General features: G+C 45.5%; 1 protein-coding gene across 3 annotated transcripts in view; it reads right to left on the minus strand.

Annotated features, from left to right (window-relative positions):
• Nucleotides 1–1518: 1518 nt before the first annotated feature.
• The window catches only part of LOC124031323 (cadherin EGF LAG seven-pass G-type receptor 2-like), a 108748-nt gene continuing 82848 nt past the window's right edge, over nucleotides 1519–27418 (minus strand). The window contains exons 9-34 of one of the 3 annotated variants that reach the window (XM_046342416.1): nucleotides 26213–26379; nucleotides 23105–23284; nucleotides 22810–22923; nucleotides 22428–22602; nucleotides 22133–22274; nucleotides 21919–22039; nucleotides 21585–21768; nucleotides 20884–20985; nucleotides 20652–20746; nucleotides 13014–13223; nucleotides 12608–12791; nucleotides 12050–12374; nucleotides 10077–10244; nucleotides 9691–9814; nucleotides 9262–9462; nucleotides 8817–8991; nucleotides 8594–8706; nucleotides 8364–8446; nucleotides 7910–8036; nucleotides 7708–7818; nucleotides 7361–7491; nucleotides 7022–7110; nucleotides 6705–6866; nucleotides 5942–6184; nucleotides 5587–5809; nucleotides 1519–3708 (exon numbers count right to left, since the gene is read on the minus strand). In XM_046342416.1, coding sequence (XP_046198372.1) covers nucleotides 3702–3708; nucleotides 5587–5809; nucleotides 5942–6184; nucleotides 6705–6866; nucleotides 7022–7110; nucleotides 7361–7491; nucleotides 7708–7818; nucleotides 7910–8036; nucleotides 8364–8446; nucleotides 8594–8706; nucleotides 8817–8991; nucleotides 9262–9462; nucleotides 9691–9814; nucleotides 10077–10244; nucleotides 12050–12374; nucleotides 12608–12791; nucleotides 13014–13223; nucleotides 20652–20746; nucleotides 20884–20985; nucleotides 21585–21768; nucleotides 21919–22039; nucleotides 22133–22274; nucleotides 22428–22602; nucleotides 22810–22923; nucleotides 23105–23284; nucleotides 26213–26379 — 3956 coding nt within the window. In that variant the 3' untranslated portion in view covers nucleotides 1519–3701. Of the gene's footprint in view, nucleotides 3760–5586; nucleotides 5810–5941; nucleotides 6185–6704; nucleotides 6867–7021; nucleotides 7111–7360; nucleotides 7492–7707; nucleotides 7819–7909; nucleotides 8037–8363; nucleotides 8447–8593; nucleotides 8707–8816; nucleotides 8992–9261; nucleotides 9463–9690; nucleotides 9815–10076; nucleotides 10245–12049; nucleotides 12375–12607; nucleotides 12792–13013; nucleotides 13224–20651; nucleotides 20747–20883; nucleotides 20986–21584; nucleotides 21769–21918; nucleotides 22040–22132; nucleotides 22275–22427; nucleotides 22603–22809; nucleotides 22924–23104; nucleotides 23285–26212; nucleotides 26380–27418 lie in introns of all 3 variants that reach the window. The other 2 variants (XM_046342415.1, XM_046342414.1) reach the window with 2 other exon arrangements.

Consider the following 27418-nt stretch of genomic DNA (forward strand, 5'->3'; position numbering starts at 1 on the left):
GAATGGCCAAGTCAAAGTCCAGACCTGAATCCAATCGAGAATCTGTGGAAAGAACTGAAAACTGCTGTTCACAAATGATCTCCATCCAACCTCACTGAGCTCGAGCTGTTTTGCAAGGAGGAATGGGGAAAAAATTCAGTCTCTCGATGTGCAAAACTGATAGAGACAAACCCCAAGCGACTTACAGCTGTAATCGCAGCAAAAGGTGGAGCTACAAAGTATTAACTTAAGGGGGCTGAATAATTTTGCACGCCCAATTTTTTTAGTTTTTGATTTGTTAAAGTTTGAAATATCCAATAAATATCGTTCCACTTCATGATTGTGTCCCACTTGTTGATTCTTCACAAAAAAATACAGTTTTATATCTTTATGTTTGAAGCCTGAAATGTGGCAAAAGGTTGCAAAGTTCAAGGGGACCGAATACTTTCGCAAGGCACTGTACATTTGATATCAGGGATGTCATCACATACAGTTTAGGTACGTGTTCCTCTTTCATTAGGCAGGGCCTGCAGCCCAACCCAAGGAGAAGGGTAAGTGAGTATTATCACCAGTAACATTTCTCCCCCACTATTCTGAAGTACCAATGATGTAAGTAACCATTGTTGTGCGCCACAGAGGAGGATTCCTTTGCCCGGATGCTTTCTATCTGGGGAACCACCAAGTATATCAGCAAGTGGAAGATGGCCCATCGGAGAGGCTACCATATCAACTGCCTGACCGATGACCCCAGACGCAAGGCCATGATCATGCAGCATGAGCTGGACTGCAAAACCAGTGTAAGAGACCCCAACCGTATTCCTTCACCTCAGCTCAATGGTAGAAAGGGTACAGCTGGTCGTGAGAGTTGCTGATATCTTAATGTCCATGACCCTGAAAGCTGAATCATGCAACTCTCTTCTTCAGATTCCCCTCCCTATGGTGTGTATGATTGAGAAGGAGACCCTGCAGATTCTACAAAATATTGAGAATGGTAATCCCTGGTCAAAGTGTCCCTACACTTCAATGTATCGGAGCATATGAACTGTAGAAAGTCCTCTCCATCTCTTTACTTCTCCTCTCTGTGTTACTGTAGACTACAAGTACAAGTTGGGCGCCAGCCACCATCTGACAAAAGAGCTCCATGAGCGTATTGAGAGCCTGAAGTGCCAGGTATCCTCCAAGGTTAGGCACAGTGAGCCGGTCCCAGAGGGAGGAGTGCTGGCGACCCTGGTGGGGTGGGGCAGGGCACTGTCTGCTATGCTGGGTTGGCGCAGTGGAGCCTCAGCTACTAAAGATGGGAATGTTCTACCCTGCAAGGAGTGTCCCCTTGAAACAGACGACACAAAAGAATAAAGACTTGAATTTCAATGACTAATCTGTGATTCTTCTTGAAGTTACAAGCATTTTGCTACACCAGCAATGACCAATACATTTTTATTTGCTTTTTAGTTGTTTCGGTAGCAGTTCAGCACCAGAGGGCTCTAATGACTGGACTGTACTAAAGCTCAGCATTCTACTACAAACTGCTTGGACTACATGTGTTATGTAATATTTTTAATAGGCTAAGGAGGCCATTTCCCCTGAAGGAATAAAAAACAATACCACTGTATTAAAAGCATGTCTGTTTTACTCATTGCATTTTGGAAAATTCCTTTAGAAAGCCATTTATCTTAGAAAAATACAAGTCATATCTACCCTGGATCACTAAAGCTTTGACATCAGTAACCTACTACAGGTCTTGGTTTTAAGCAGTTGATTACTTGGAGCTCCAATTATGAAGTGTTCGTACCAACCAGATAAGGAGTATGAGAGTAGCATACTGTAGCAACTGTATGCTACTGTGAAGAGCATAAAGCTCTTCACAGTTGAGTCTCAACAAAGTGATTCATTAGGATCCCGATAATGTGGTAATGAAAATGAGAGAACTCTTTTGTAGGCCTGATATTCAATAACCCTTCAGCAAATGTTTTACCAAGCTTCACCTTGTATTTACCCATAGTGTTGTTGTAAGAAAAAGAAGAGGAAAACATTTAAGAAACTATTGGCAATACATAAATTCCCTTGACTTGGCACATATTGTTGAGGTATTGTATCATGGAGAATGCTCTCAGATGTCCGTACATTTCATTTTAGGGAGCACCAGTGCAAACACAATGCTCTCAGGAACTGTAGTGTTATTACATCTTCCCATGAAGGCTGTGTTGGTGCTTGTGGAGTAATACATGAATGATAAGACCTTTTAAGACGCATAAAAACAAGTAATATGCAAGAGAAATAACAGCTTCTTTCCTACACATCAATACATTGCTTGAACTGCTTTTCAATAGTTGGAATGTAGTGGTGTACGTTATATTTGAGCACTGACTGAGGTGTGTACAGTTTATGCAGTATGATTCAATATGTTGCATGAAGTATTAGTGTATGTCATTTTACAGACAACTCTGTACAGTAAAATTGGAATACATTTCAAAGTGTATTACAGTAAGTATTTGACAAAACAATGGGTCCTTCATATCTGATCTATAAAATACAAAGTAATTTAGTCACGGATTCAAATGATGGCAAATATCCCTTGGACAAAAACGGGAGCATCTTCAATGTTCATACAAAAAATTTGCTCCCAACACTTTACAAAAGTCAAGATGTATCAAAAGTCCTTGTTATACAAATTCTTGACACGCGCACTCTTTTCCTCCAATGAGGATGTAATAAATCAAAGGCGAAGTGGTGGAGAAAGGCAGGCGTTCTCCCTCAGGCGGTCTCCCTCAGGCGTTCTCCCTCAGGCGTTCTCCCTCAGGCGTTCTCCCTCAGGCGTTCTCCCTCAGGCGTTCTCCCTCAGGCGTTCTCCCTCAGGCGTTCTCCCTCAGGCGTTCTCCCTCAGGCGTTCTCCCTCTGGATGACAGCTGTCCTGTTGCCTTGATTAAACATCCGTCAATAGTGAGAGAAACTGTTTACAGAGCCCGTCCAATACGAGGCATTGCAGTACTGAGTGACCCAATGGCCTCACTGTCCACAACCCAGTTCTCCAGCCACACTTCCAACAGGAGTCCCTTTCCTCCAGTGCCTGAACTCAGCTGGGTGGAGCTGTCCCCGTCTCCTGTTCAGTCTGGGGACATTTTGGACTGACTGCTCAGGCTGGCAGCTTCCTGAGACTGGAGTGGAGAAGAGTGAGTCCTCTCTACACTGCAGCAAAACTCAAACTGGCCTCAGCCCTCAGTAGAACAATTCAATCCTCAAACAAAACAACAACTGTACAGGCGACCCTTTCTGAAATTACAAATTAGATAAGGAAATTCCCTGAACGTTTAAAATCTGACAGCTAAATGACACAACCAAAGGAGGACTTTGTATCTCCGGAGTTTGAAACATAAAACGAAACATCTGCTCCAGTTGACTACCAGCACATCTGGTCAGGCAGTGTAAATTATTTTAAAAAGTACATTGCTTCAAGTATGTAAACAAACAATGATATATATATATATGTTTTAAAGAGGGAGACTCATTCTATCAGTGCTGTGAAACCTGGGCCAGTGCAGAGACTCCTGAGGTTTGGCTCGGTCTCGTGCTCTCTCGCACACACACGCACCCTCTTAAAAAATGAGGGGGAAGAGAGAGGGTACTCCATGGATCTCCAGTTGAGGACAGTCCAATGCTCTGTGTCTCCTCATACATCAGCTCCTGTCACTCAGAGAAAAGTGTGCGTGGCGATGAGGGGCTGGGCTCTATGACCTGCAAAGACACACCCCTCCGTCAGCCTGTTCATATGTGTTACGGCGGCTGCTGGGAAAACAGGGCGATGGGAGGGGGGGTGGTGTCGGTGACAAACACAACACAACACAGGGAAAATAGAAGGAACAGGAAAAAAATGAATGAATTATTCACACACACACATGGGATTCTTATTTTGGTTGTAAGGGGTGAAGGATGGCAGTAAGGGGTGAAGGATGGCTGTAAGGGGTGAAGGATGGTTGTAAGGGGTGAAGGATGGTTGTAAGGGGTGAAGGATGGCTGTAAGGGGTGAAGGATGGCTGTAAGGGGTGAAGGATGGCTGTAAGGGGTGAAGGATGGTTGTAAGGGGTGAAGGATGGCAGTAAGGGGTGAAGGATGGCTGTAAGGGGTGAAGGATGGTTGTAAGGGGTGAAGGATGGCTGTAAGGGCTGAATGATCCATCGACATGAAGACAGTGATCCTGATTTCAAATGAGGATCAAGTGCTTCAGTAAATAAAATGAAAGAATAAGAATCTATGGCTTTTGGAGTGAGAGAGAGAAAGGACAGAGAAGGGTGGTTCGTAAGCTACAAGACTCAGCATTGTAGACACTCTTCATAATAAAATGATATTGCCTAACTATTTTTTTGACCTATAAATGAATAATATGTACCTATTGATTCTTGAAGAATAGAACTTCGAAATGCCTCAGGAGCTTAGTGTAACTGTCAGACCCCATCATATCAGCTGGTTTCATTCCTCCATTCCTGGTCCTTCTGTAGCTCAGTTGGTAGAGCATGGCGCTTGTAACGCCAGGGTAGTGGGTTCGATCCCCGGGACCACCCATACGTAGAATGTATGCACACATGACTGTAAGTCGCTTTGGATAAAAGCGTCTGCTAAATAGCATATATATATTATTATTATTATTATTATATTATATTATTATATTATTATTATTTATTATATTATTTATATTATTATTATTATATTATATTATAATTATTATTATTGTTATTATTATTATTATATATTATTATTATTATTATTCCAATGTTTGTAAACAAATTAAATGTTTTCAAACACTATATAGCATTAAAACATAGTTAAAATGATACTTTTGATATCATGGATGGTCAGTCCTTGCATCCATAGCTCTATGAATGTACATTTCTCTAGCCCCATCCCTCAGCTTTGTAACAAAACAGGCGCTGGGAGTACGCTTTGTTACGTTTCAACTGCTGATTCCAGCTTTAAAGCCGCTTGTAATATGGTAGCAATAAAAGCTCAACAAAACGTGTTAATATACAATCTAACTTGTTGAAATCAGCTTTTACTAAAAGTCCCTCTGTTTATGGAACAGTATTTAGTTCCCAATAATCAAATCAGATGTTATTTGTCACATACACATGGTTAGCAGATGTTAATGCGAGTGTAGCGAAATGCTTGCAATAGAATAAAATCACCTGATCACGGAAGTTGCTTGACATTATTGGTGTCTGAGCTCATTGATGAGAATGTGAAGGTGCTGTTTTGTTTTGGACTATTGACAAGCCAGCATGCTGACATCACCAGTACATAGAGGAGGACAGAGGACTACACACAATGGTGATGGGGGGGGGGGGGGGGGGGGGGTGCTCAAGATACATTCAGTGGGACATCAATTCTCACACATCAACCTGGCAGACTGATCAACAGAAAATGTAACATACTGTATCCAGCAACATATGAAACAACATTTAAATACATAAGTACTGAGAAATCTCTTAACTTCCATCTAAAGCTATTGCTTTGATTCTATGACATTGTGTATTCTGTGTATTCTGTGTATTATGTGTATTCTGTGTATTATGCTTGAACCTGCTTTGTGTCTGGTGCTCTGTGTTGGATGACACTCACTCTGATCCTGACGAGTCACCGTCTACTGTTCCCGCCTTGATGCTCATGCCGACACCATTCAGCTGATCTGGTAGGCTGGGTTTGGCCCGGCCCCCTCGGCTCTCACTGGAGGAGGAGCCCTGAGAGGAGGCGTGGCCCGGCGCGTTCTTTGACAGCTCGTTATGGATGCGGTTGATACCATTTCTCTCTGCGATGGGGGAGAGCTGCTTCTTCTTCAGGATTCCTGAATTTGAAGACACATCCTCTCAAACAATTCCAAAGTTCTGGAAAGCCCACCCCTACAGAGATATACAGTTGAACTAACAACATGTGGAGGAATGTTGCAGCAGTGTGGATGTTCAGTTTTGTTGCTAACCTTTCTGTGGGTGTGCATTGAGGTTGGGCAGACTGGGAAGTAGCAGCATCAAGTTATCCTTCCCATAGCTACCTGCCTTGTCCCCTGGCCTTTCGCTTGGCATGCCTCGGGTGTCCCGAGTCTGGCCCAGCTCAGTGTTGGCCAGAGACTCTGTCTTCAGCCTGTCTGCTCCCCCGAGGCCCTCACTGTTGCTGGCTGTCGTCATATACTCCACTGGCCAGTACAGCTTACTCAGGTTGTTATCTGGGGAACAATTTTAAGACTACATCTTAAATGCTTGATGCATTAAATGATGGTGTAACCTATGGTCAAATTCATAACATTCATGTATTGCTCAGAGGTGGATTTATTTACACCTGGACAATTGTATACAGTGTAGGTATAGTCTATTGAAGGTCTGGTCAGTGTGTGCTGTTTGGGTGTGGTGAACTGTTAAAAGTGTGGGAGCAGTATTATCAAGAAGGTCTGAGGTCACACAGTGGATGATGGGGCTGTGGTGACAAATCGGGCGCGTTCCTCTGCCAAAGTGTTGCTGACGCATGCCAAATCTTACAACACCTAGATAGGTATTTTACAAATCAGCTAACCACATCATACATTATAGCAACCTGGTGCCCAACAGCAACCATTGGTTGATGCATGCAACGTCTGAGCAGGGGAACACAACCACCATGTTGGTGTGGTCTACTGAGAGTGAGGCATTGAATGTATGAGGTCGTATAGAGTGTGGATGACTGGGTTGATTATAGGTGTGAGGTCATACCGTGAGGGTGTGGTCTCTTGGACACGTTGGAGGCCATGCTTTCCCAGCATTCCTCTGGTGGGTAGGGCTCCTCCTCCTCGCTGTCAGAGGAGTGTGTAGAGGCGTATGAGCCGCTCTGGTCGTCCTCCAGAGACAGGTCACTGTCAGAGTCTGAGTTGGGATCTGTTGTTGCACACACACGTTAAGATGATGACCAATGAGAATTGCACAGATATATAGTTTGTATACATATATTAACCATATGAAATAACCCTCTGTATGCCTCTCTGCTAAAGGCAGTCACAGTGATCCTAATGACATTAGAATGGGAGACCTACTATCTAAATGCTCTTTAGTTTCATGGAAGAGTGAGCCGTGTTCATTCAGAGCGATGTGTGCTTGGCTGTTATTCAGGCCACCATCATCCCTGAAAAACACAACAGGACTTGTAACAGGACATAGACATACAAACACAAAGCCCTCATCTCCTCAATCAAAGTTACTATGTGTATCTGAAAGGGCTGTTCTACTTGTCTTACTGTACATAATAGACCATCATAAAATATACATTTTCAATTAATTTGTAAAGTAAACTTTTTTCTAATACACAATGATGCAGGAGGCCCTGAACAGCTTGTGTCCAAGGGGTCTGTTATGTCCCTCTGGGCTTGCCGTACCTAAGGACAAAAGGGACGTAGCTCTGCTGGCTCTTGCCACTCTGCAGGGTGCCGTTCAGAGACACACTGGAGTCTCCAAACGGCAGGTGGTACAGTCTGCCATCCATGTAGCTGTTGGTACAGTTATATGACTGGAGGAGGAGGAGAGGGACATGGTATAAGTTAATAGGCAGTCATCACACCAAATTCTGTTTTATTTGTTTGATGCTTTAGTTCATTGTCCTTGGTAACACAAGGCCAAACCTAAAGGTATGATATGGAGGCCTACAGCTGTACATAGCTGTACTAGTTCCTGTTCTACTAAGGCCTTGGATGACTGGTGTCCCTATATAGTGGGAGAGACTCACAGAGGGCTTGGACTTGATCATGTGATCTGGGCGCTTGCGGCTGCAGCAGTAGCGCATGGCTTTCCTGGCATCCTTGTTGAAGACGATGCGGAAGAAGAAGATGAAGGGACCCTGGATGGACAGACCAAAGGAAGAGGAAGTCAAAGAAACCAATGGAGCAAGGTACCGATTCCTGGTATAAGTCAGAGAAGAAAGTGTTTACCTGGAGACAGTTGAATCCAGCAAACAAGTAGTGGAAGATGATCATGTCACTGTTGACTGAGAGTACAGCTAACAGACACGTTACAGTGACCAGGAGGAGAACCCCACACGCAGTCCTCAGCCCAGAGCTACACACACACACACACACACACACACACACACACACACACACACACACACACACACACACACACACACACACACACACACACACACACACACACACACACACACACATGTTAAATGAGGACACAAGGTTACTTTGGGATAAGTGCATTTTCAGAGTTTAGTGAATTGGCAGCTTCACTCTCAATTCAATGACACAATGCACACTCTCCGTTGTCTCTAAAGTGCGGTAGTCATGTTTCCTCGGGGTACAACAGCATGCCTGTGTTAATGACAGAATGAGTGTAGTTTCCCTATTGTTTTTATTCAGGCAGCGGCAGGACACTCACACAGGGGGCTCTTTCTTCTCAAAGCTGTGGTGTCTAATGGAGCAGGATGCTCTGGAGGCCAGGATGTACAGGAAGATGTTCATCTGGAAAACACAAACAATGTATTAATGCACCATAATTTACATAATAAGCTACTAATATTGAACACAAGTTACACAAAGATTACACACCAACCACCATATCATATGAGTGTAATATAATACACTGTATTAGAAGTGGAGTGCACTCACAAACACCACCATGGCGATGGGCCCTGCCAAGCTCCAGATCAGAGTGTCGTACATGGACAGCCAGCAGAAGTCTGGGTTCCCATAACCCTCTGGGTCCAGTCCGACCGCCAGGCCTGGACAACACAACAAACAAACAAACCACTAGTAACTATAAAATAACTACAGTCTAACTGGATATATGATGAGTTGGCATTGTGTGTCTGTGTGTGTGTATTATTCAGACCTGTGATAAAGGCCGGCACGCCCCAGCCGATCATGTAGTAAAAGCGCATGGGTCCGTAGTTGATGTCTCGTATTTCGCTCAGCATGCGGTAGACGTGCAGGCCCTCCAGGAAGAGCCAGGAGAAGGTGCACAGGTAGAAGAAATGCAGCAAGATGGCAATGATTGTGCACATGAACTAAACACACACACAGACACACACACACACACACACACAGACAGAGAGAGCATATAATACTGGATATGGCAGGCCTCAAAATGGGCTGAATGCTTTGCTTATTTTTGCCTTTGATTTGAATCAGATCCATATGTCAGACACCTATTCCAAATACAAATGAGAGGAAAGGTAGGATACTGAAAGTGAAGTGCTGAACAGAGGTAGAGTGGGACACGAGGTCAAATACAGTATTAAAGGTAGATAGAGAATAACTTTATTCCAGTAGTTTACCGGGTTGTCTGGCAGGTTAATGCCCAGGATGAAGATGAGTTCGGAGATGAAGAGGGCAGTGGCTCCATTGTTGATGATACTGGTCTTGTTGCAGTGCATGGCCCGCAGGCAGAGGAGGAAGAGGGTGGTGAGAAAGAGGAAGACCAGGGTCACACCCACCGTGCTCCACGTCACCAGCTTCACAGGCAGGATCTCGCCGTTCTGAAAAGATAAGAAGGGGAAGTTTAAACAGAGCTTTTTCTGGTCATTATAGTGAACAAGACCACTTTTGGGTGAGGCCGGCCTGTGGTGCATTGAGGTATCTATGTGAAGTTTACAATGTGAAGTCTATATGGAGTAGTTTTGTAGTGTTGTATGCAATGTTAGGTCTGAAAGTATGAGGGGAATGTTGTGTGGTGTTTTTGTGATACATCGTGTAGCCCCTCTCACCTCTCTCCTGGAGACATCCATGAGGACAGCGAAGCTGGTCATGTGGTAACACTGGCAGCTGATGTGAGTGTTGTTCCTGAACACCACCTCACAGCCTTTAGCTGACCAGCCTCCGTTCCCCGCTCTGACAAACACAATAAACAGTCAAACAATACAATGGTGGATTCATTGGTTTCAACCTAATCCTTTATAGAGCCTTTCTAAAAACCTGTTTCTACAGCTCAAAGTTCAAATAGCTAGTGTGTGTGTGTGTGTGTGTGTGTGTGTGTGTGTGTGTGTGTGTGTGTGTGTGTGTGTGTGTGTGTGTGTGTGTGTGTGTGTGTGTGTGTGTGTGTGTGTGTGTGTGTGTGTGTGTGTGTGTGTGTGTGTGTGTGTGTGTAACTCACAGTATGGAGTGGTTCCAGAAGACACAGATGGGTTTGGAGCGGTCCTCAGCAGTGACCATGCGGAACTGCACAGTGATTGGTTTGTCCAGGGTGTGCTGCAGCAGCTCCTCGTTGTCATGGACCGTGATGCTGACCACAGGGGTGTTGATGACAGGACGCTTGGGCACCCTAGTGGACGTCACACAAAACCATCATTAAATAATACTTTAGCATAGAAGACAGCAACCTATACTTTACCATCTTCTCTTCCTCCCTTAACCCCTACACACACACACATATAAAAATAGACATACACACACACACACACACACACACATACACACAGTTGAAGTTGGAAGTTTACATACATTTAAACTCAGTTTTTCACAATTCCTGACATTTAATCCTCGTAAAGTACGTCCTGTCCTTGCAGAAACAGCTCCTCAGCTCCTGTTTGAATCATAACACTCAAAGATTCCTCAAACAAAAAAATCTCTCTCACTTTCCCGATCAATCTCTTCTATAAACTGGTGCAAATCTGTATATTTAGACTTGGACTTCGTTTTTCCTGATTTATTCGCCATGATGTCTTCAATGAAATTGTTGAAAAAACACTTTCCGAAATACTACTTTCCAAAACATTGCTGTGCGTAACAAGCGTGACTGCAACTACTCTGATGGTCAAGATGAGAATGGAGTTCGTTACGCGAGCGTTTACAAACAAGGGATGGTGGTCCAACCCATACCCTTCACATACTGGCGTTTACCTCAGCTCATTGGCTATCTACCCAGCTAGATTTCAAGAAGATCAGTGGTCATTGGGCAGAAATACAGTCAATCAACGAAGCTTCGCTAAAATGATTGGTGCGCAATGAAGTCATTGCTCGTTGTCTTCAAATCAGTTCACTTCGGTCAATACTCCCCGCAAAAAAAAAACAATCAAGTTTGGCTGTGTTGCAAACATCCAGAGGAATGCACTGAAACCAACCATGACTAGATAAACGATTGTTTACTATGTGTAATTACGTCGAATGCTCCGTAAAAAGTTGATAGAGATGGAATTCACGGCACAACCGGTTTACCAAATGTTTCGATTTAGGCTATAAAAATGGATTTTATCAAAGAAAACCGCACTTCATTTGATCAATGGGACCCTCAGCAAGAGAAATAAGAGCAAGATATCAGAATGTAAGTCATCATTTTACCTTCAGATGTGAATGTGTAAAAACTGTTGTGGTGGAAAATGTTTTTTTTTTTTGTTGATCGCTCTTCTCAAACAAAAGCATGGCATTTGTTCTCTGTAATAGCTATTTTAAATCGGAAAACGGAGTTTGATTACCAAGATTCTAATCTTTTGAAGGATTTAAGACACTTGCATTTTCAAGAATGTTTCATGTTACGATGTATTTTTAGTTGTCACTCTGAGATTCCCCCTGATGTTGATCCCTGTACGGGGATCGCAGCCATAAGAGCATTTATACTTGCGTACTACTGTTTGTACAGATGAGCGTGGTACCTTCAGGCGTTTGGAAATTGCTCCCAAGGATGAACCACACTTGTGGAGGTCTTGGCTGAGGCACTGAGTTTGAGGGTAGGCCTTGAAATACATCTACAGGTACACCTCCAATTGACTCTAATTATGTCAATTAGCCTATCAGAAGCTTCTAAAGCCATGATATAATTTTCTGGAATTTTCCAAGCTGTTTAAAGGCACGGTCAACTTAGTGTATGTAAACTTCTGACCCACTGGAATTGTGATACAGTGAAATATAAGTGATATAATCTGTCTGTAAACAATTGTTGGAAAAATGACTTGTGTCATGCACAAAGTAGATGTCCTAACCGACTTGCAAAAACTATAGTTTGTTCACAAGAAATTTGTGGAGTAGCTGAAAAACAAGTTTTATTGACTCCAACCTGAGTGTATATAAACTTCCGACTTCAACTGTATGTATGTTAATATGGAATCAGATCTCAGTCTCTCTTGGTCTCACCTCAGACTCCTCTTATCAGGGTCGTAGCTCTCAGGCAGAAGTGAGGCCAGGCTGTGGAAGATGATCACACTAGCGATGGCTTCCTGCTCGGGGTCGTCAGGACCTCTATGGCGCCTCTTCCTGTTGGACGTGTGGTTCCTCAGGAAGGGTTCTGGGAAGGTGTCCAGGTGGCGGTGGCCCTTGGTCTCCATGGGTGGCTCAAAGACGGAGTCGGGGAGGGTGACGGCCGTCTCCTGGTCCTGAGGCCTCAGTCCTCTCAGAGACTGGTAGCGAGGGAGTTTGGCTCCGGGAAAGTTCATCTTCTGGAGGCGATCTATTGAGATGACTGTGGAGAGAACACACAACACAGGAAGGGTAGGTTAGACAAACCACAACAAAGAGATAACTGGTTAGACGTTCAGTTTATCCTTCAACGCTCATGGAAGAATAATGAACACATATATTCCAGCTGATAAACAAACTACAACATGCTGTGCATATCTCTAACTTATTTTGCATTAAGCGATCATCATCACTCCCATATTTCTACAATGGCATACCACAGAAGACTACCCTCACCTATGTGTGGAGTGACGATGGTGAAGGGGCTGAGGTAGGTCTTCCTCATGTTCTGTGCCAGGGTGTTGGCGTACTGTTCAAACTGGCGCAGCAGGGCCGCCGTGCCCCCTTCCGTCTGCTGGATCAGCTCCCAGTGTGGCCGTGTGCCCGGGGACAGGATGGCACTGCCCACCCGCACCAGGTTCTGATAGAGGGAGTAAGGCAGGGGGTCAGAGAGACAGACTGGCATAGGGTGGTGTTGGGCAAATGTCTACAGAGTTGATCTGAGATTTATGTTGTACTGTGTCATGTGGTATTACGCTGTGCATTCAACTGTTGTGTGCTGCCATGTGTTGCCCTATCCTGTGCTGCATGGTGGTGTGTTACACTGTGCAGCATTGTGCTGTGTTGTGTATTATTGTGTTACCTCAGTGAATAGGACGTCCTGTGTAGCGGTCAGGCTGAAGCCCTGCTGGTGGCTCTCGTACTTCAGAAGGCTCTGGGTGAGGCGGTAGGCCACCCTTACATCACTACCGTAGAACTCCACCGTGTGTAGCGTGGCGTTGGCCAACATGGCTGCAGTCTGCTGGACATGCCCAGAGTCCAGGAGAGACATGTTACGGGCCAACTTCTCCGACTGGACCGGGGAAGGGAGAACATTCTTAAAGCAACATTTTACACGTTTGATGATGTGTGCGTGTGTGCGTGTGTGCGTGCGTGTGTGCGTGTGTGTGTGCGTGTGTGCGTGCGTGCGTGCGTGCGTGCGTGCGCGCACACACACACACACACACACACACACACACACACGGTTGAAGTCGGAAGTTTACATACACCTTAGCCAAATACATTTAAACTCAGTTTTTTCACAATTCCTGACATTTAATCCTTTCCCACAATATGTTGGGTGAATTTTGGCCCATTCCTCCTGACAGAGGTGGTGTAACGGAGTCAGGTTTGTAGAAGTTCTTCGGCTTGCAAGCCTCCCCCTTTTTTCTCCGAACATAACGATGGTCAATATGGCCAAATAGTTATATTTTTGTTTCATCAAACCAGAGGACATTTCTCCAAAAAGTACGATCTTTGTCCCCATGTGCAGTTGCAAACCGTAGTCTGTCTTTTCTTATGGCGGTTTTGGAACAGTGGCTTCTTCCTTGCTGAGTGGCCTTTCAGGTTATGTCGATATAAGACTTGTTTTACAGTGGATATAGATACTTTTGTACCGGTTTCCTCCAGCATTTTCACAAGGTCCTTGCTGTTGTTCTGGGATTGTGTTTATACTTGCGTACTATTGTTTGTACAGATGAACATGGTACCTTCAGGTGTTTGGAAATTGCTCCCAAAGATGAACCAGACTTGTGGAAGTCTACAATTTTTTTGCTGATTTCTTTAGATTTTCGCATGATGTCAAGCAAATAGGAACTGAGTTTGAAGGTAGGCCTTGAAATACATCCACAGGTACACCTCCAATTGACTCAAATTATGACAATTAGCCTATCAGAAGCTTCTAAAGCCATGACATCATTTTCTAGAATTTTACAAGCTGTTTAAAGGCACAGTCATCTTAGTGTATGTAAACTTCTGACCCACTGGAATTGTGATACAGTGAATTATAAGTGAAATAATCTGTCTGTAAACAATTGTTGGAGAAATGACTTGTGTCATGCACAAAGTAGATGTCCTAATCAATTTGCCAAAACTATAGTTTGTTAACAAGAAATTTGTGTAATGGTTGAAAAATGAGTTTTATTGACTCCAACCTAAGTGTATGTAAACTTCCGACTTCAACTGTAGCTCTCACAAGAGATATCAGGGACCTATGCTCTCAAGGTGGATATAAGTTGACCAAATAGGTCAGTAACAGCCATGCTATATTGGCCTCCCTCCCTGATGAACATAAAGCCAAGCAGATAAAGGAACTGGATCTCGACAGAAAAAAGTTAGCATTCGAGCGCTTGGTATTCAATGGAACATTGAGAATGACCTATTCACCTACCGAGTCATGATCAACGGCTGACCAGCTACCAGAAGAGGTATCCTCTCAACTGTAATGGCAGTCTACGATCCACTAGGTTTCCCATAGGAACTCTGTAAACCATTGCAAAGATGGCTCTCAGAGTTGGATCAGCTTTCTAGAGTCCAGGTGAAGGGGGCATGAAGCCTGAAAACTTTGGTCCAGTTAAAACTACTAAGATGCATCATTTCTGTGACGCAAGTGAACAAGTCTACGGAACTGCAAGCTACTTGAGGCTCACAGGCGAAGAAGAAAAGGTTCACATTGCATTTGTTCTGGGTCCAGAGTGATGCCAATTAAGCAGATGACAATCCCCAGGCTGGAACTCTCAGCATCAACATCAGCTGTGTGAAGTAGATCAGATGCTCAGAATGGAGCTACAGATTGAACTACAAGACTCGACTTTCTGGACAGACAGCCAGTCTGTACTGAAATATAACAACAACAAGACTACAAGACTTGACTTTCTGGACAGACAGCCAGTCTGTACTGAAATATAACAACAACAAGACTACAAGACTCGACTCTCTGGACAGACAGCCAGTCTGTACTGAAATATAACAACAACAAGACTACAAGACTCGACTTTCTGGACAGACAGCCAGTCTGTACTGAAATATAACAACAACAAGACTACAAGACTCGACTTTCTGGACAGACAGCCAGTCAGTACTGAAATATAACAACAACAAGACTACAAGATTCCATACCTTTGTAGCAAGCCGAGTCTCTGTGATTCGTGATCCGTCAAGAGGAGAGCAGTGGAGATACATCAATACAAAACAGAACCCAGCTGACGGCGCCTCACGTGGCCTGAACATTGAGACCTTTCTGAATTCAAGATGGCTGGCAGGACCAGAGTTTTTGGAGAAACCATAAACACAATGGCCAAAGAATCCACAGCTGGGCTCTATCCCTCAGGATGACCCCGAGGTAAGGAAGGATGTCACTATAAATAGTGTGAGCGTGACAGAGGAGAGAGGAGGTAAGGCAATAAATAGGCCATAGTAATCGAAGTAATTACAATATAGGAAATGAACACTGGAGTGATAGATGAGCAGATGATGATGTGCAAGTAGACATACTGGTGTGCAAAAGAGCAAAAAAGTAAATCAAAACAATATGGGGATGAGGTAGGTAGATTGGATGGGCTGTTTACAGATGGGCTGTGTACAGCTGCAGCGATTGGTTAGCTGATCAGATAGCTGATGTTTAAAATTAGTGAGGGTCAAGCCAGAACAGAATATTTTGAATTACCCCCTCTACCCAGCTCAAGCTGTCTGTCAAGACACAAAGCCTCACTTCGGAGGACATGTAGGTAGCTGAGAAAGCAATAATCTGTTACGATCAGAAGCAGCACCTGAAGATAAAGGGAGACAATGTGCTAAAGGAAACGGTAGATGGACCCAATCATGGATTAAGGCCTGCTGAGAGTAGGAGGATGGATAAGTAAAGGATCCATGCCTATGGAGCTGAAGAACCCCATGATACTGACAAAAGATTCCCACGATAGATTCATGAGCAGATTGATCATTGTGGGAGGGGCCGTATGCTGTCCAGACTTAGCCAATGCTTTTGGATGCCCTGTGGGAATTCATTGGCAAGAAAGATCATCAAGAGCTGTGTCTTCTGTAGGCGTATACAGGCCAAAGCTGGAGAACAAAAGATGTCTGACCTTCCACAGAACCATGTGACCCCTGACCTGCCACCCTTTACCCATGTGGGTATGGGCTACTTTGGGCCTACAAAGATCAAGCAAGGCTGCTCTTTTGTGAAGCGACGGCGTGTGATTTTTACCTGCCTTGTTTGTCGTGCCATCCATCTAGATCTTGCTAGCTACTTAGACACAGCTTCCTGCATTAACGCTTGCGTAGATGTATCTGCCGAAGAGGCCCGTGTCTAGTATCGGGACTGATAACTGTACATATTTTGTGGGTGCACAAAGGGAGCTAGCAGGGGCTCGAAAGGAACTGGATCACAAGAAGATCCAGAATACATTACTGAACGTTGGAGTAAAATGGTCGTTCACTCCTCCCTCAGGAGCCCACCATGGAGGAGTATGGGAAAGGCTGATTTGGCCAGTGAAGAAGATTCTAGCATCATTCCTCCCTCAGGAGCCCACCATGGAGGAGTATGGGAAAGGCTGATTTGGCCAGTGAAGAAGATTCTAGCATCAATCCTCCCTCAGGAGCCCAACATGGAGGAGTATGGGAAAGGCTGATTTGGCCAGTGAAGAAGATTCTAGCATCATTCCTCCCTCAGGAGCCCACCATGGAGGAGTATGGGAAAGGCTGATTTGGCCAGTGAAGAAGATTCTATCATCATTCCTCCCTCAGGAGCCCACCATGGAGGAGTATGGGAAAGGCTGATTTGGCCAGTGAAGAAGATTCTAGCATCAACCCTCCCTCAGGAGCCCACCATGTAGGAGTATGGGAAAGGCTGATTTGGCCAGTGAAGAAGATTCTAGCATCAACCCTCCCTCAGGAGCCCAACATGGAGGAGCATGGGAAAGGCTGATTTGGCCAGTGAAGAAGATTCTAGCATCAACCCTCCCTCAGGAGCCCACCATGTAGGAGTATGGGAAAGGCTGATTTGGCCAGTGAAGAAGATTCTAGCATCATTCCTCCCTCAGGAGCCCACCATGGAGGAGTATGGGAAAGGCTGATTTGACCAGTGAAGAAGATTCTATCATCATTCCTCCCTCAGGAGCCCACCATGGAGGAGTATGGGAAAGGCTGATTTGGCCAGTGAAGAAGATTCTAGCATCATTCCTCCCTCAGGAGCCCACCATGGAGGAGTATGGGAAAGGCTGATTTGGCCAGTGAAGAAGATTCTAGCATCAACCCTCAGGAGCCCACCCTCAGGAGCCCACCATGGAGGAGTATGGGAAAGGCTGATTTGGCCAGTGAAGAAGATTCTAGCATCATTCCTCCCTCAGGAGCCCACCATGGAGGAGTATGGGAAAGGCTGATTTGGCCAGTGAAGAAGATTCTAGCATCAACCCTCCCTCAGGAGCCCACCCATTTGGCCAGTGGCCCAACATGGAGGACTATGGGAAAGGCTGATTTGGCCAGTGAAGAAGATTCTAGCATCAACCCTCCCTCAGGAGCCCACCATGTAGGAGTATGGGAAAGGCTGATTTGGCCAGTGAAGAAGATTCTAGCATCAACCCTCCCTCAGGAGCCCACCATGGAGGAGTATGGGAAAGGCTGATTTGGCCAGTGAAGAAGATTCTAGCATCATTCCTCCCTCAGGAGCCCACCATGGAGGAGTATGGGAAAGGCTGATTTGGCCAGTGAAGAAGATTCTAGCATCAACCCTCCCTCAGGAGCCCACCATGGAGGAGTATGGGAAAGGCTGATTTGGCCAGTGAAGAAGATTCTAGCATCAACCCTCCCTCAGGAGCCCACCATGGAGGAGTATGGGAAAGGCTGATTTGGCCAGTGAAGAAGATTCTAGCATCAACCCTCCCTCAGGAGCCCACCATGTAGGAGTATGGGAAAGGCTGATTTGGCCAGTGAAGAAGATTCTAGCATCAAGCCTCTAAGAACAAGCACCGGAAGACGAGGCTTTGCAAACAGCTCTGTGCGAGGTCGAGGCAATCATAAATGACAGGCCATTAACAACGATGACCAACGACCCCAACGACCTATAGCCTCTCACTCCTAACCACCTGCTTCTACTGAGGGCAAAACCCATCATGCCCCCCAGGCTATTCCAGAGAGGAGACCTGTACTCCAGGAGAAGGTGGAGAGGCAAGTGCAGTACATTGCTGATCTCTTCTGGAAGAGGTGGGTTAGGGAATATCTCCCATTGATGCAGGAAAGGAGCAAGTGGAATAATCCTAGGAGAAAATTCCCTCCTGGAGACCTGGTCGTCATCATGGATGAGACAGCTCCAAGAAATTCAAGGTTAATGGGACGCGTGGTGAAGGCCCTGCCAGGGACTAAAGGCCTAGTCCGGAGCATGTTAGTTAAGACAAAGACTAGCATTTTAGTCAGGCCCATCACCAAGCTCTGTCATTGAGGCAGACTCATTTAGGCAACCATCTTTAGGTGACATGCAACCCAAGATGTCGAGCTCATGAACTATGGATTCTTCACCGACACGCGCCCACATACAACCATACATCTATGTCTATACAGGACCTTAGACAATTATGAATTACGATTACGCTCTGATGCAGTATATTTGTTTTTATTATGGCCTCCACTTGAAATATTTTAGGTAATTGATTATGCATTTTGTGCATTGTACAATTAGGGGCCGAAATGTTAAAGCCAAATAGCCCATTTGTATTTGTATACAATAACCAGAGCATTATTAGTCAAAGTATTAGTGTGAAGCCATTATTGGAGATGAATACCCCCCTTGCGGCCAGTGCAGTGGCTACGGGAGGAGGAAAGGTTATTTGAGGGAGGAAGTCGGGCCTACGAGGAGGAGTCTTGGTTCGACGGGGGAGCGGTGTAGTTATTTGACCGCACTTGCTCGCATGATATCTTGAATTTACTGCGCACAATAGACTTAATTTATTGCTCTTATAAGTTATTAGAATTAGAGGAATTATAAGGAACATTTAAGTTTTCCTATCTTTTATATTAGAAAGTCTACATTGATATGCTTGAACGAAGAAGCATCCCTTTGTTTGTGAACTTGCAATCCGCCACACTGCCATCATCTCTACAGATGTGCATTAAAACCTGCTGTGAGTGTTTGTCCGAAATAGTCCCATATTTATTGGATGGAATAGATAGAAATATGCCATTACATTAAGCGTTTGAGCCAATCAGTTGTGTTGTGACAAGGTAGAGGTGGTGTGCAGAAGATCCCTATTTGGTAAAAGACCAAGTCCAAATTATGGCAGGAACAGCTCAAATAAGCAAAAGGAAACAATAGTCCATCATTACTTTAAGACATGAAGGTCAGTCAACTCCCGAAAATTTCAAGAACTTTGAAAGTTTCTTCAAGTGCAGTCGCAACAACCATCAAGCTCTATGATGAAACTGGCGCTCATGAGGACCGCCACAGGAAAGGAAGACCCAAAGTTACCTCTGCTGCAGAGGATAAGTTCATTAGAGTTACCAGCCTCAGAAGTTGCAGTCCAAATAAATGCTTCACAGAGTTCAAGTAACAGACACATCTCAATATCAACTGTTCAGAGGAGACTGTGTGAATCAGGTCTTCATGGTTGAATTGCTGCAAAGAAACCACTACTAAAGTACACCAATAAGAAGAGGAGACTTTCTTGGCGCCAATGAGTCCAAAAAATGTGTGATTTTTGGTTCCAACTGCAGTGTCTTTGTGAGACACAGAGTAGGTAAACAGATGATCTCCGCATGTGTGGTTCCCATCATGAAGCATGGAGGAGGTGGTGTGGTGGAGTTTTACTGGTGACACTGTCTGTGATTTATTTACAATTCTGGTTGAGAGAATGCCAAGAGCGTGCATCGCTGTCATCAAGGCAGAGGGTGGCTACTTCGAAGAATTTCAAATATAAAATATATATTTAATTTGTTTAACACTTTTTTGGTTACTACATGATTATATGTGTTATTTCATAGTTTTGATGTCTTCAATATTATTCTACAATGTAGAAAATAGTAAAAATAAAGAAAACCCCTTGAATGAGTAGGTGTGTCCAAACGTTGGACTGCTACGGTATGATGTACACTACCGTTCAAAAGTTTGGGGTCACTTAGAAATGTCCTTGTTTTTTAAAGAAAAGCACATTTTTCGTCCATTAAAATAACACACACACACACACACACACACACACACACACACACACACACACACACACACACACACACACACACACACACACACACACACACACACACACACACACACACACACACACACACACACACACACACACACACACACACACGAGACCGTGGTCTCAATGGTGAATCCCTGTTAAATTAAAATAAAAGTTAAATAAAAAGGCACCAACTCTGCTAAAATCAGTTCATCACTCAACTTAATAGCATTTGTCACTGAAGTGAATTGATCCATATAAATGTGAGCGAGCTGTAGAGGAGCTGTACACACCAGGGCTTTGAGTTTGGTGAAGGTGACAGAGGTACAGTTGAAGAGGTTGGGGGGCAGCCATCCCTTGTGTTCATCACAGTGGCGGACAGCTGTACCTGAGAGAGTAAGAGAGAAGGAGGGAATGTGCATGAGGCAGACCTAAAGAGAGTTTCAACCATTCCATTATAGAAATGGTAATTATTATATATGCTATGTAGTATACTGTATTAGCTAAGCCACAGAGTCATCATACCAATAGATCCCTTGGGACAGGAGACAGCTGTAGGGAGACCAAACTTTGTCCTAGGCCACCAGATCCCAGCCTCTATCGCCTGGGGACAACTGTCATAGATCACTGAGATAGAAAGAGAGAGGGAGGTAGAAAGAGAGAGGGAGAGAAAGAGGGAGAGAAGGAAAGCTGATTCAATTAATTGTCCAGGCGTAACTGTATGCATGGCAGATAATTATTAAAGCTGCAATATGTCACTTTTAGGCTACCCGACCAAATTCACATAGAAATGTGAGTTATAGATCTGTCATTCTCATTGAAAGCAAGTTTGTTTGTGCACTATTTCTATGCTTCCCGTTCTGAAGTTTAGTTTTCGTGTCTTTTACTTTCAGTTTTGTACACCATATTAAAACAGCTGAAAATAATATATTTTTGGTTATTGAAAAGATATTTCACAGCAGTTTAGACGGTACAATGATTTTCCATACTTGTTTTGTCACATAACTGAAATTAGGCAAACTATTAGAATTTCAGCAACCAGGAAATGGCTGAGCGATTTATGCACATTGCACCTTTAATGTTCACTTGGCACAACATTTTTTTAAAAAGGCCTTCTATAACCATTAATTTACTAAATTAGTGAACTAAATGAATCATTCTGGGCTACAGATACATTTCAACCATGATGCAGTTTTCTGAAGCATGTGACGTATGGTAATGCTGACCTTCACAGCCATTGGGCGACACCTCAGCAAATGGGTTGTCACAGCGGTCACACTGGCGCCCAATGACCCCTGGTTTACACTGGCACTGGCCACTCTCTCTCTCACACGCTCGCGAGACGGAGCCCACTGGGTAACACTCACACAGCAGACATGCCTCGCTGGCCTCTGGACGGTAGTGGTTATCCTGAGAAGAGGGAGTGGGATAGAGAGAGAGATGGACGGGGAGGGAACAGAAAAGGGAGGGAGGGAGGTAGGGATGAAAGTAGCCCACAGTGCAGTTTCACCCATCGCCCCTGTCCAACATCCTGACATTGAGACTCAGTAGTTAGCTGACCTTGCAGCGGCACTCCCCGCTGGTCTTGTTGCAGTCGGCATCGAAGCCCCTGTCTGTCTGACAGTCACAGGGACCACAGGTCTTATGTCCCCACCAACCCCTGGGACACGGCAGGTCAGTCCTAAGGAGGGACACATACAGTCAGAAACACGGACCACAAATACACTCTGATAGTTTTCTTTATAGTCATATGGACCAAAAGGATCCTACTCACTTTCTCTCGCAGTACTGCCCAAAGTGGTTGCTGGGACAGTCACAAGTGTAGCCACGGGAGGAGCTAGCCTTCCTGGTGCAAGCTGATTGGTGCTCACAGGGGTTTAGTGCACATATGTCTATGCAGTTATCGCCATAGTAACCTGACAGGTAAACAACACAATATACATTCATAAGTTATGCTTGGGAGGGATCAACATAAGGCAATATGGTTGTATTATATGGTTGTAAAATTGAATTATGAGGATAAAGACAATGATGACGAGGAAGAGGATGATGATGGTTGGCAGACTGACCGGTGAGGCAGGTACAGGAGTGGCTGTCCCAGTCATCACTGCAGTAGCTGTTGGAGGGGCAGGTGTTAGAGACACAGGGGTCTGGTACGCTGCAGCCCTGCTCCATGTTCACCCTCCTGGCCTGAGACATGCTGAGAGGCACGGAGCTGGAGGAGGTCTCCCCCACAAGCAGACCCTGAGGAACACACACACAGCAGGCAGAACACACTCAGACAATAAATACTCTGTGTGTGTGTGTGTGTGTGTGTGTGTGTGTGTGTGTGTGTGTGTGTGTGTGTGTGTGTGTGTGTGTGTGTGTGTGTGTGTGTGTGTGTGTGTGTGTGTGTGTGTGTGTGTGTGTGTGTGTAAGAGAGAGAGAATGAGTGATGAAAAGAGAACTGACCTGGACACAACCACGGAAGCCGTGATGTATTTTCCCATCAGCCCCAGTGATGCCCCCGACACTCAGAGTCTTGACCTTCGCCCCCTTCAGCTTATTATCCACTTCCATACTGGCCTGGATATGTAGATCAGATCACACACATTAGATACATTCATATACACTCAGCTGACTGGCGGTCTACATACTGGCCTAAGTACATAACACATGGTAACTGCCCTGAATACATACATACAGCATTTCAATTAAATGTAATTAAAATACAGAAGCGACAGTTTGTCTTCTAACAGTGTCTCACCGTGTAGAGTCCATGGTCGAAGGAGAGCACAGCATTGTGTCTGGGCGCGCCTCCCGGGACGCCCTTCAGCTCCAGCTGTAGATGGTGCCAGTCTCCGTCATTCACTGTCACCTCCTCTACCCGGGACAGGGTGGAGTCCTCCCCTCTCTGCAGGCCCATCACCACACTGCCCTCCCGCAGCTATAGATAGATAGAGAGAGAGAGAGGTGGAAGGGGATGGGAAGAGAGGTGAGGGAAAGGATGGGAGGGAGGAGGGGATGGGAAGAGAGAGGTGAGGGAAAGGATGGGAGGGAGAAGGGGATGGGAAGAGAGAGGTGAGGGAAAGGATGGGAGGGAGAAGGGGATGGGAAGAGAGAGGTGAGGGAAAGGATGGGAGGGAGAAGGGGATGGGAAGAGAGAGGTGAGGGAAAGGATGGGAGGGAGGAGGGGATGGGAAGAGAGAGGTGAGGGAAAGGATGGGAGGGAGAAGGGGATGGGAAGAGAGAGGTGAGGGAAAGGATGGGAGGGAGGAGGGGATGGGAAGAGAGAAGTGAGGGAAAGGATGGGAGGGAGAAGGGGATGGGAAGAGAGAGGTGAGGGAAAGGATGGGAGGGAGGAGGGGATGGGAAGAGAGAAGTGAGGGAAAGGATGGGAGGGAGAAGGGGATGGGAAGAGAGAGGTGAGGGAAAGGATGGGAGGGAGAAGGGGATGGGAAGAGAGAGGTGAGGGAAAGGATGGGAGGGAGGAGGGGATGGGAAAGAGAGGTGAGGGAAAGGATGGGAGGGAGGGGATGGGAAGAGAGAGGTGAGGGAAAGGATGGGAGGGAGAAGGGGATGGGAAGAGAGAGGTGAGGGAAAGGATGGGAGGGAGAAGGGGATGGGAAGAGAGAGGTGAGGGAAAGGATGGGAGGGAGAAGGGGATGGGGAGAGAGGTGAGGGAAAGGATGGGAGGGAAAGGGGATGGGAGAGAGAGGTGAGGGAAAGGATGGGAGGGAGGAGGGGATGGGAAGAGAGAGGTGAGGGAAAGGATGGGAGGGAGGAGGGGATGGGAAGAGAGAGGTGAGGGAAAGGATGGGAGGGAGGAGGGGATGGGAAGAGAGAGGTGAGGGAAAGGATGGGAGGGAGGAGGGGATGGGAAGAGAGAGGTGAGGGAAAGGATGGGAGGGAGGAGGGGATGGGAAGAGAGAGGTGAGGGAATGCAGGAGAGAGAGAACTTCTTTAGTATACATAAATCACATGCTCAGTCAGTAAGGTTTTCTTCTCCTCCTCATCAGACAATCTATGGTAATACTGTAGTAAAATATATGCCCCGTTTTAAAATGCAACAACTTTAAAATAGCTGCTGGACGGTTATTTTTCAAAAGAGGTACCTGACTAGACAAACACAACAGCTGCCAACTGAAAGGCCTGAAATGGCAGCTCTCAGATCTCAAGATAAAGTGTTTGTTAGTTGGCAGGCTGTCTCAACACCATCAAATATTTAGTCATGCTGCTGCCCGGACAGCCAACAGGTGGAGCTTTACACCAACTAACCTACAGTCACTCAAGTTAAGTTGTAATGTCACATGCACAAGTACAGTGAAATGCCTTTCTTGCAAACTCTAAACCAACAACACAGTAATCAATCAAGCACTAAAAATAAGACACGGTAGAACAAAAACACAAGAAATAAGAAACAAGAACACAAGGAAAGTAAGAAGCTTACAGGGGCAGTTCAAATACCATATTTACAATGTACAGGGATCCTAAAGTGATAGAGGTAGATATGTACAGGGGTAAAGTGACTAGGCATCAGGATAAACAGAGTAGCAGCAGCGTAAATTAAGATTGTATGTGAGGGAGTGTGTGTGTGTGTGCGTGTGAGAAGAGTCACTAGAAATGTGTGTGTGTGTTGGAGTGTCAGTGTGCGTGATTGTGTGGAGTTCTGTGAGTGTGCAGCAAAACATATATATATACAAGGGTCAACTCAGGTAGTCCGTGTAGCCATTTTGTTAACTATTTAGCAGTCTTATGGCTTGGGGATAGAAGCTGTAGGAGCCTTTTGGTGCCAGACTTGATGCACCGGTACCGCTTGCCGTGCGGAAGCAGAGAGAATAGTCTATGGCTTGTGTGGCTGGGGTCTTTAACGATTTCCCCGGGCCTTCCATTCACACTGCCTGATATAGAGGTTCTCGATCAAGGCCGGTTCTGTGGCCATAATATATATATATACATATATATATACATACATACATACACACACATCTAATTTGGTTTTGTATTCAAGTTCACTTATGACACCTTGTGCAGCTCATTTTATCACTACTATGGCATTTATGTTTTTTTATTGAGGCCAGAAAGACCAACCATATGTGTGGGTGGTTGGGAGGAGGGCGTGTGGGTGGTTGGGAGGAGGGCGTGTGGGTGGTTGGGAGGAGGGTGTGTGGGTGGTTGGGAGGAGGGTGTGTGGGTGGTTGGGAGGAGGGTGTGTGGGTGGTTGGGAGGAGGGCGTGTGGGTGGTTGGGAGGAGGGCGTGTGGGTGGTTGGGAGGAGGGCGTGTGGGTGGTTGGGAGGAGGGCGTGTGGGTGGTTGGGAGGAGGGCGTGTGGGTGGTTGGGAGGAGGGTGTGTGGGTGGTTGGGAGGAGGGTGTGTGGGTGGTTGGGAGGAGGGCGTGAGGGTGGTTGGGAGGAGGGCGTGTGGGTGGTTGGGAAGAGGGTGTGTGGGTGGTTGGGAGGAGGGCGTGTGGGTGGTTGGGAGGAGGGCGTGTGGGTGGTTGGGAGGAGGGTGTGTGGGTGGTTGGGAGGAGGGTGTGTGGGTGGTTGGGAGGAGGGTGTGTGGGTGAGATCCTTTAGGGTGAGGTTGTGAGCGCCGGGACAATGTGCAGTGAGTTAATTGTGTTCTCTGTACCTGTAGGGTGAGGTTGTGAGGGCCAAGACAATGTGCAGTGAGTTAATTGTGTTCTCTGTACCTGTAGGGTGAGGTTGTGAGGGCCAAGACAATGTGCAGTGAGTTAATTGTGTTCTCTGTACCTGTAGGGTGAGGTTGTGAGGGCCAAGACAATGTGCATTGAGTTAATTGTGTTCTCTGTACCTGTAGGGTGAGGTTGTGAGGGCCAAGACAATGTGCAGTGAGTTAATTGTGTTCTCTGTACCTGTAGGGTGAGGTTGTGGTGCTGTCCGGCGGTGACGTGCAGCAGGGTGGCACTAGGCTGACGCGTGCGGAACATGAGCTCCACATGCCAGGGAACAGTCACCACCGCCGCCAGGTTAGTCCACTGCAACAGACTGTTACCCAGGAAACGCTGAGGGTTGGCCATCACTGCAACACACAACCAGAGGGAGGGTGATGAGGGATGAAGAGAAGGAGGGGGGAAAGAGAGTGAGCGAGAAGCAGGAGAGAGACAGATGGGTAGAGTGCGAGAGAATGAGGAAATGGTTGCTTTCTAACAAACAGTTGGTGACAGTGAGTCAGTACCATTCTCACAGTAATATGTTCTGTGATCAAATCAAAAACAACCCAGCTCCAATTACTGGTGGGGAAATTACTACACTTTAATTTTTTTTAAATTTATTTCACCTTTATTTAACCAGGTAGGCAAGTTGAGAACAAGTTCTCATTTACAATTGCGACCTGGCCAAGATAAAGCAAAGCAGTTCGACAGATACAACGACACAGAGTTACACATGGAGTAAAACAAACATACAGTCAACAATACAGTATAAACAAGTCTATATACAATGTGAGCAAATGAGGTGAGAAGGGAGGTAAAGGCAAAAAAGGCCATGGTGGCAAAGTAAATACAATATAGCAAGTAAAACACTGGAATGGTAGTTTTGCAATGGAAGAATGTGAAAAGTAGAAATAAAAATAATGGGGTGCAAAGGAGCAAGTCTATGAAGAATACAAAAAACATCTAAACATCTCATTAAAAAGAAAGGAATTACCTTGGGAGTTGCTATATGGGTATAACAGTATCTGTGGCCATTTGAAACTCAATAATCACTCAACAAACCAATACTGTACAAACACAGCTGGTAACAGGAACAAAATACCACAACATGCCTCCTACAACTATTCACTAGTTCTTGTGATGAGTGTCAGTCAGATAGCACTCAGAGGTGTGTGTGTTCACATGTATGTGCATCTGACCTGCAGTCTGTGTATTCTGACAGACAGGCATTCTGTCCCTTCTTCATGTCAGAGAAAGAGAGGTACTAGTGACATCTTTAGCTGGATGTTAGACATGTTTTTTCTCTTTCATTAGACCGTGGCACTCTTCACACAGATGCATAACGCCCCACTCACACAGACAGGCAACCTCCATCAATAATTCATGTCAAATCAAGCAGCAGTGCTA

Source organism: Oncorhynchus gorbuscha, linkage group LG03 (genome assembly GCF_021184085.1).
Source record: "Oncorhynchus gorbuscha isolate QuinsamMale2020 ecotype Even-year linkage group LG03, OgorEven_v1.0, whole genome shotgun sequence".
Lineage (NCBI taxonomy): Eukaryota > Metazoa > Chordata > Actinopteri > Salmoniformes > Salmonidae > Oncorhynchus > Oncorhynchus gorbuscha.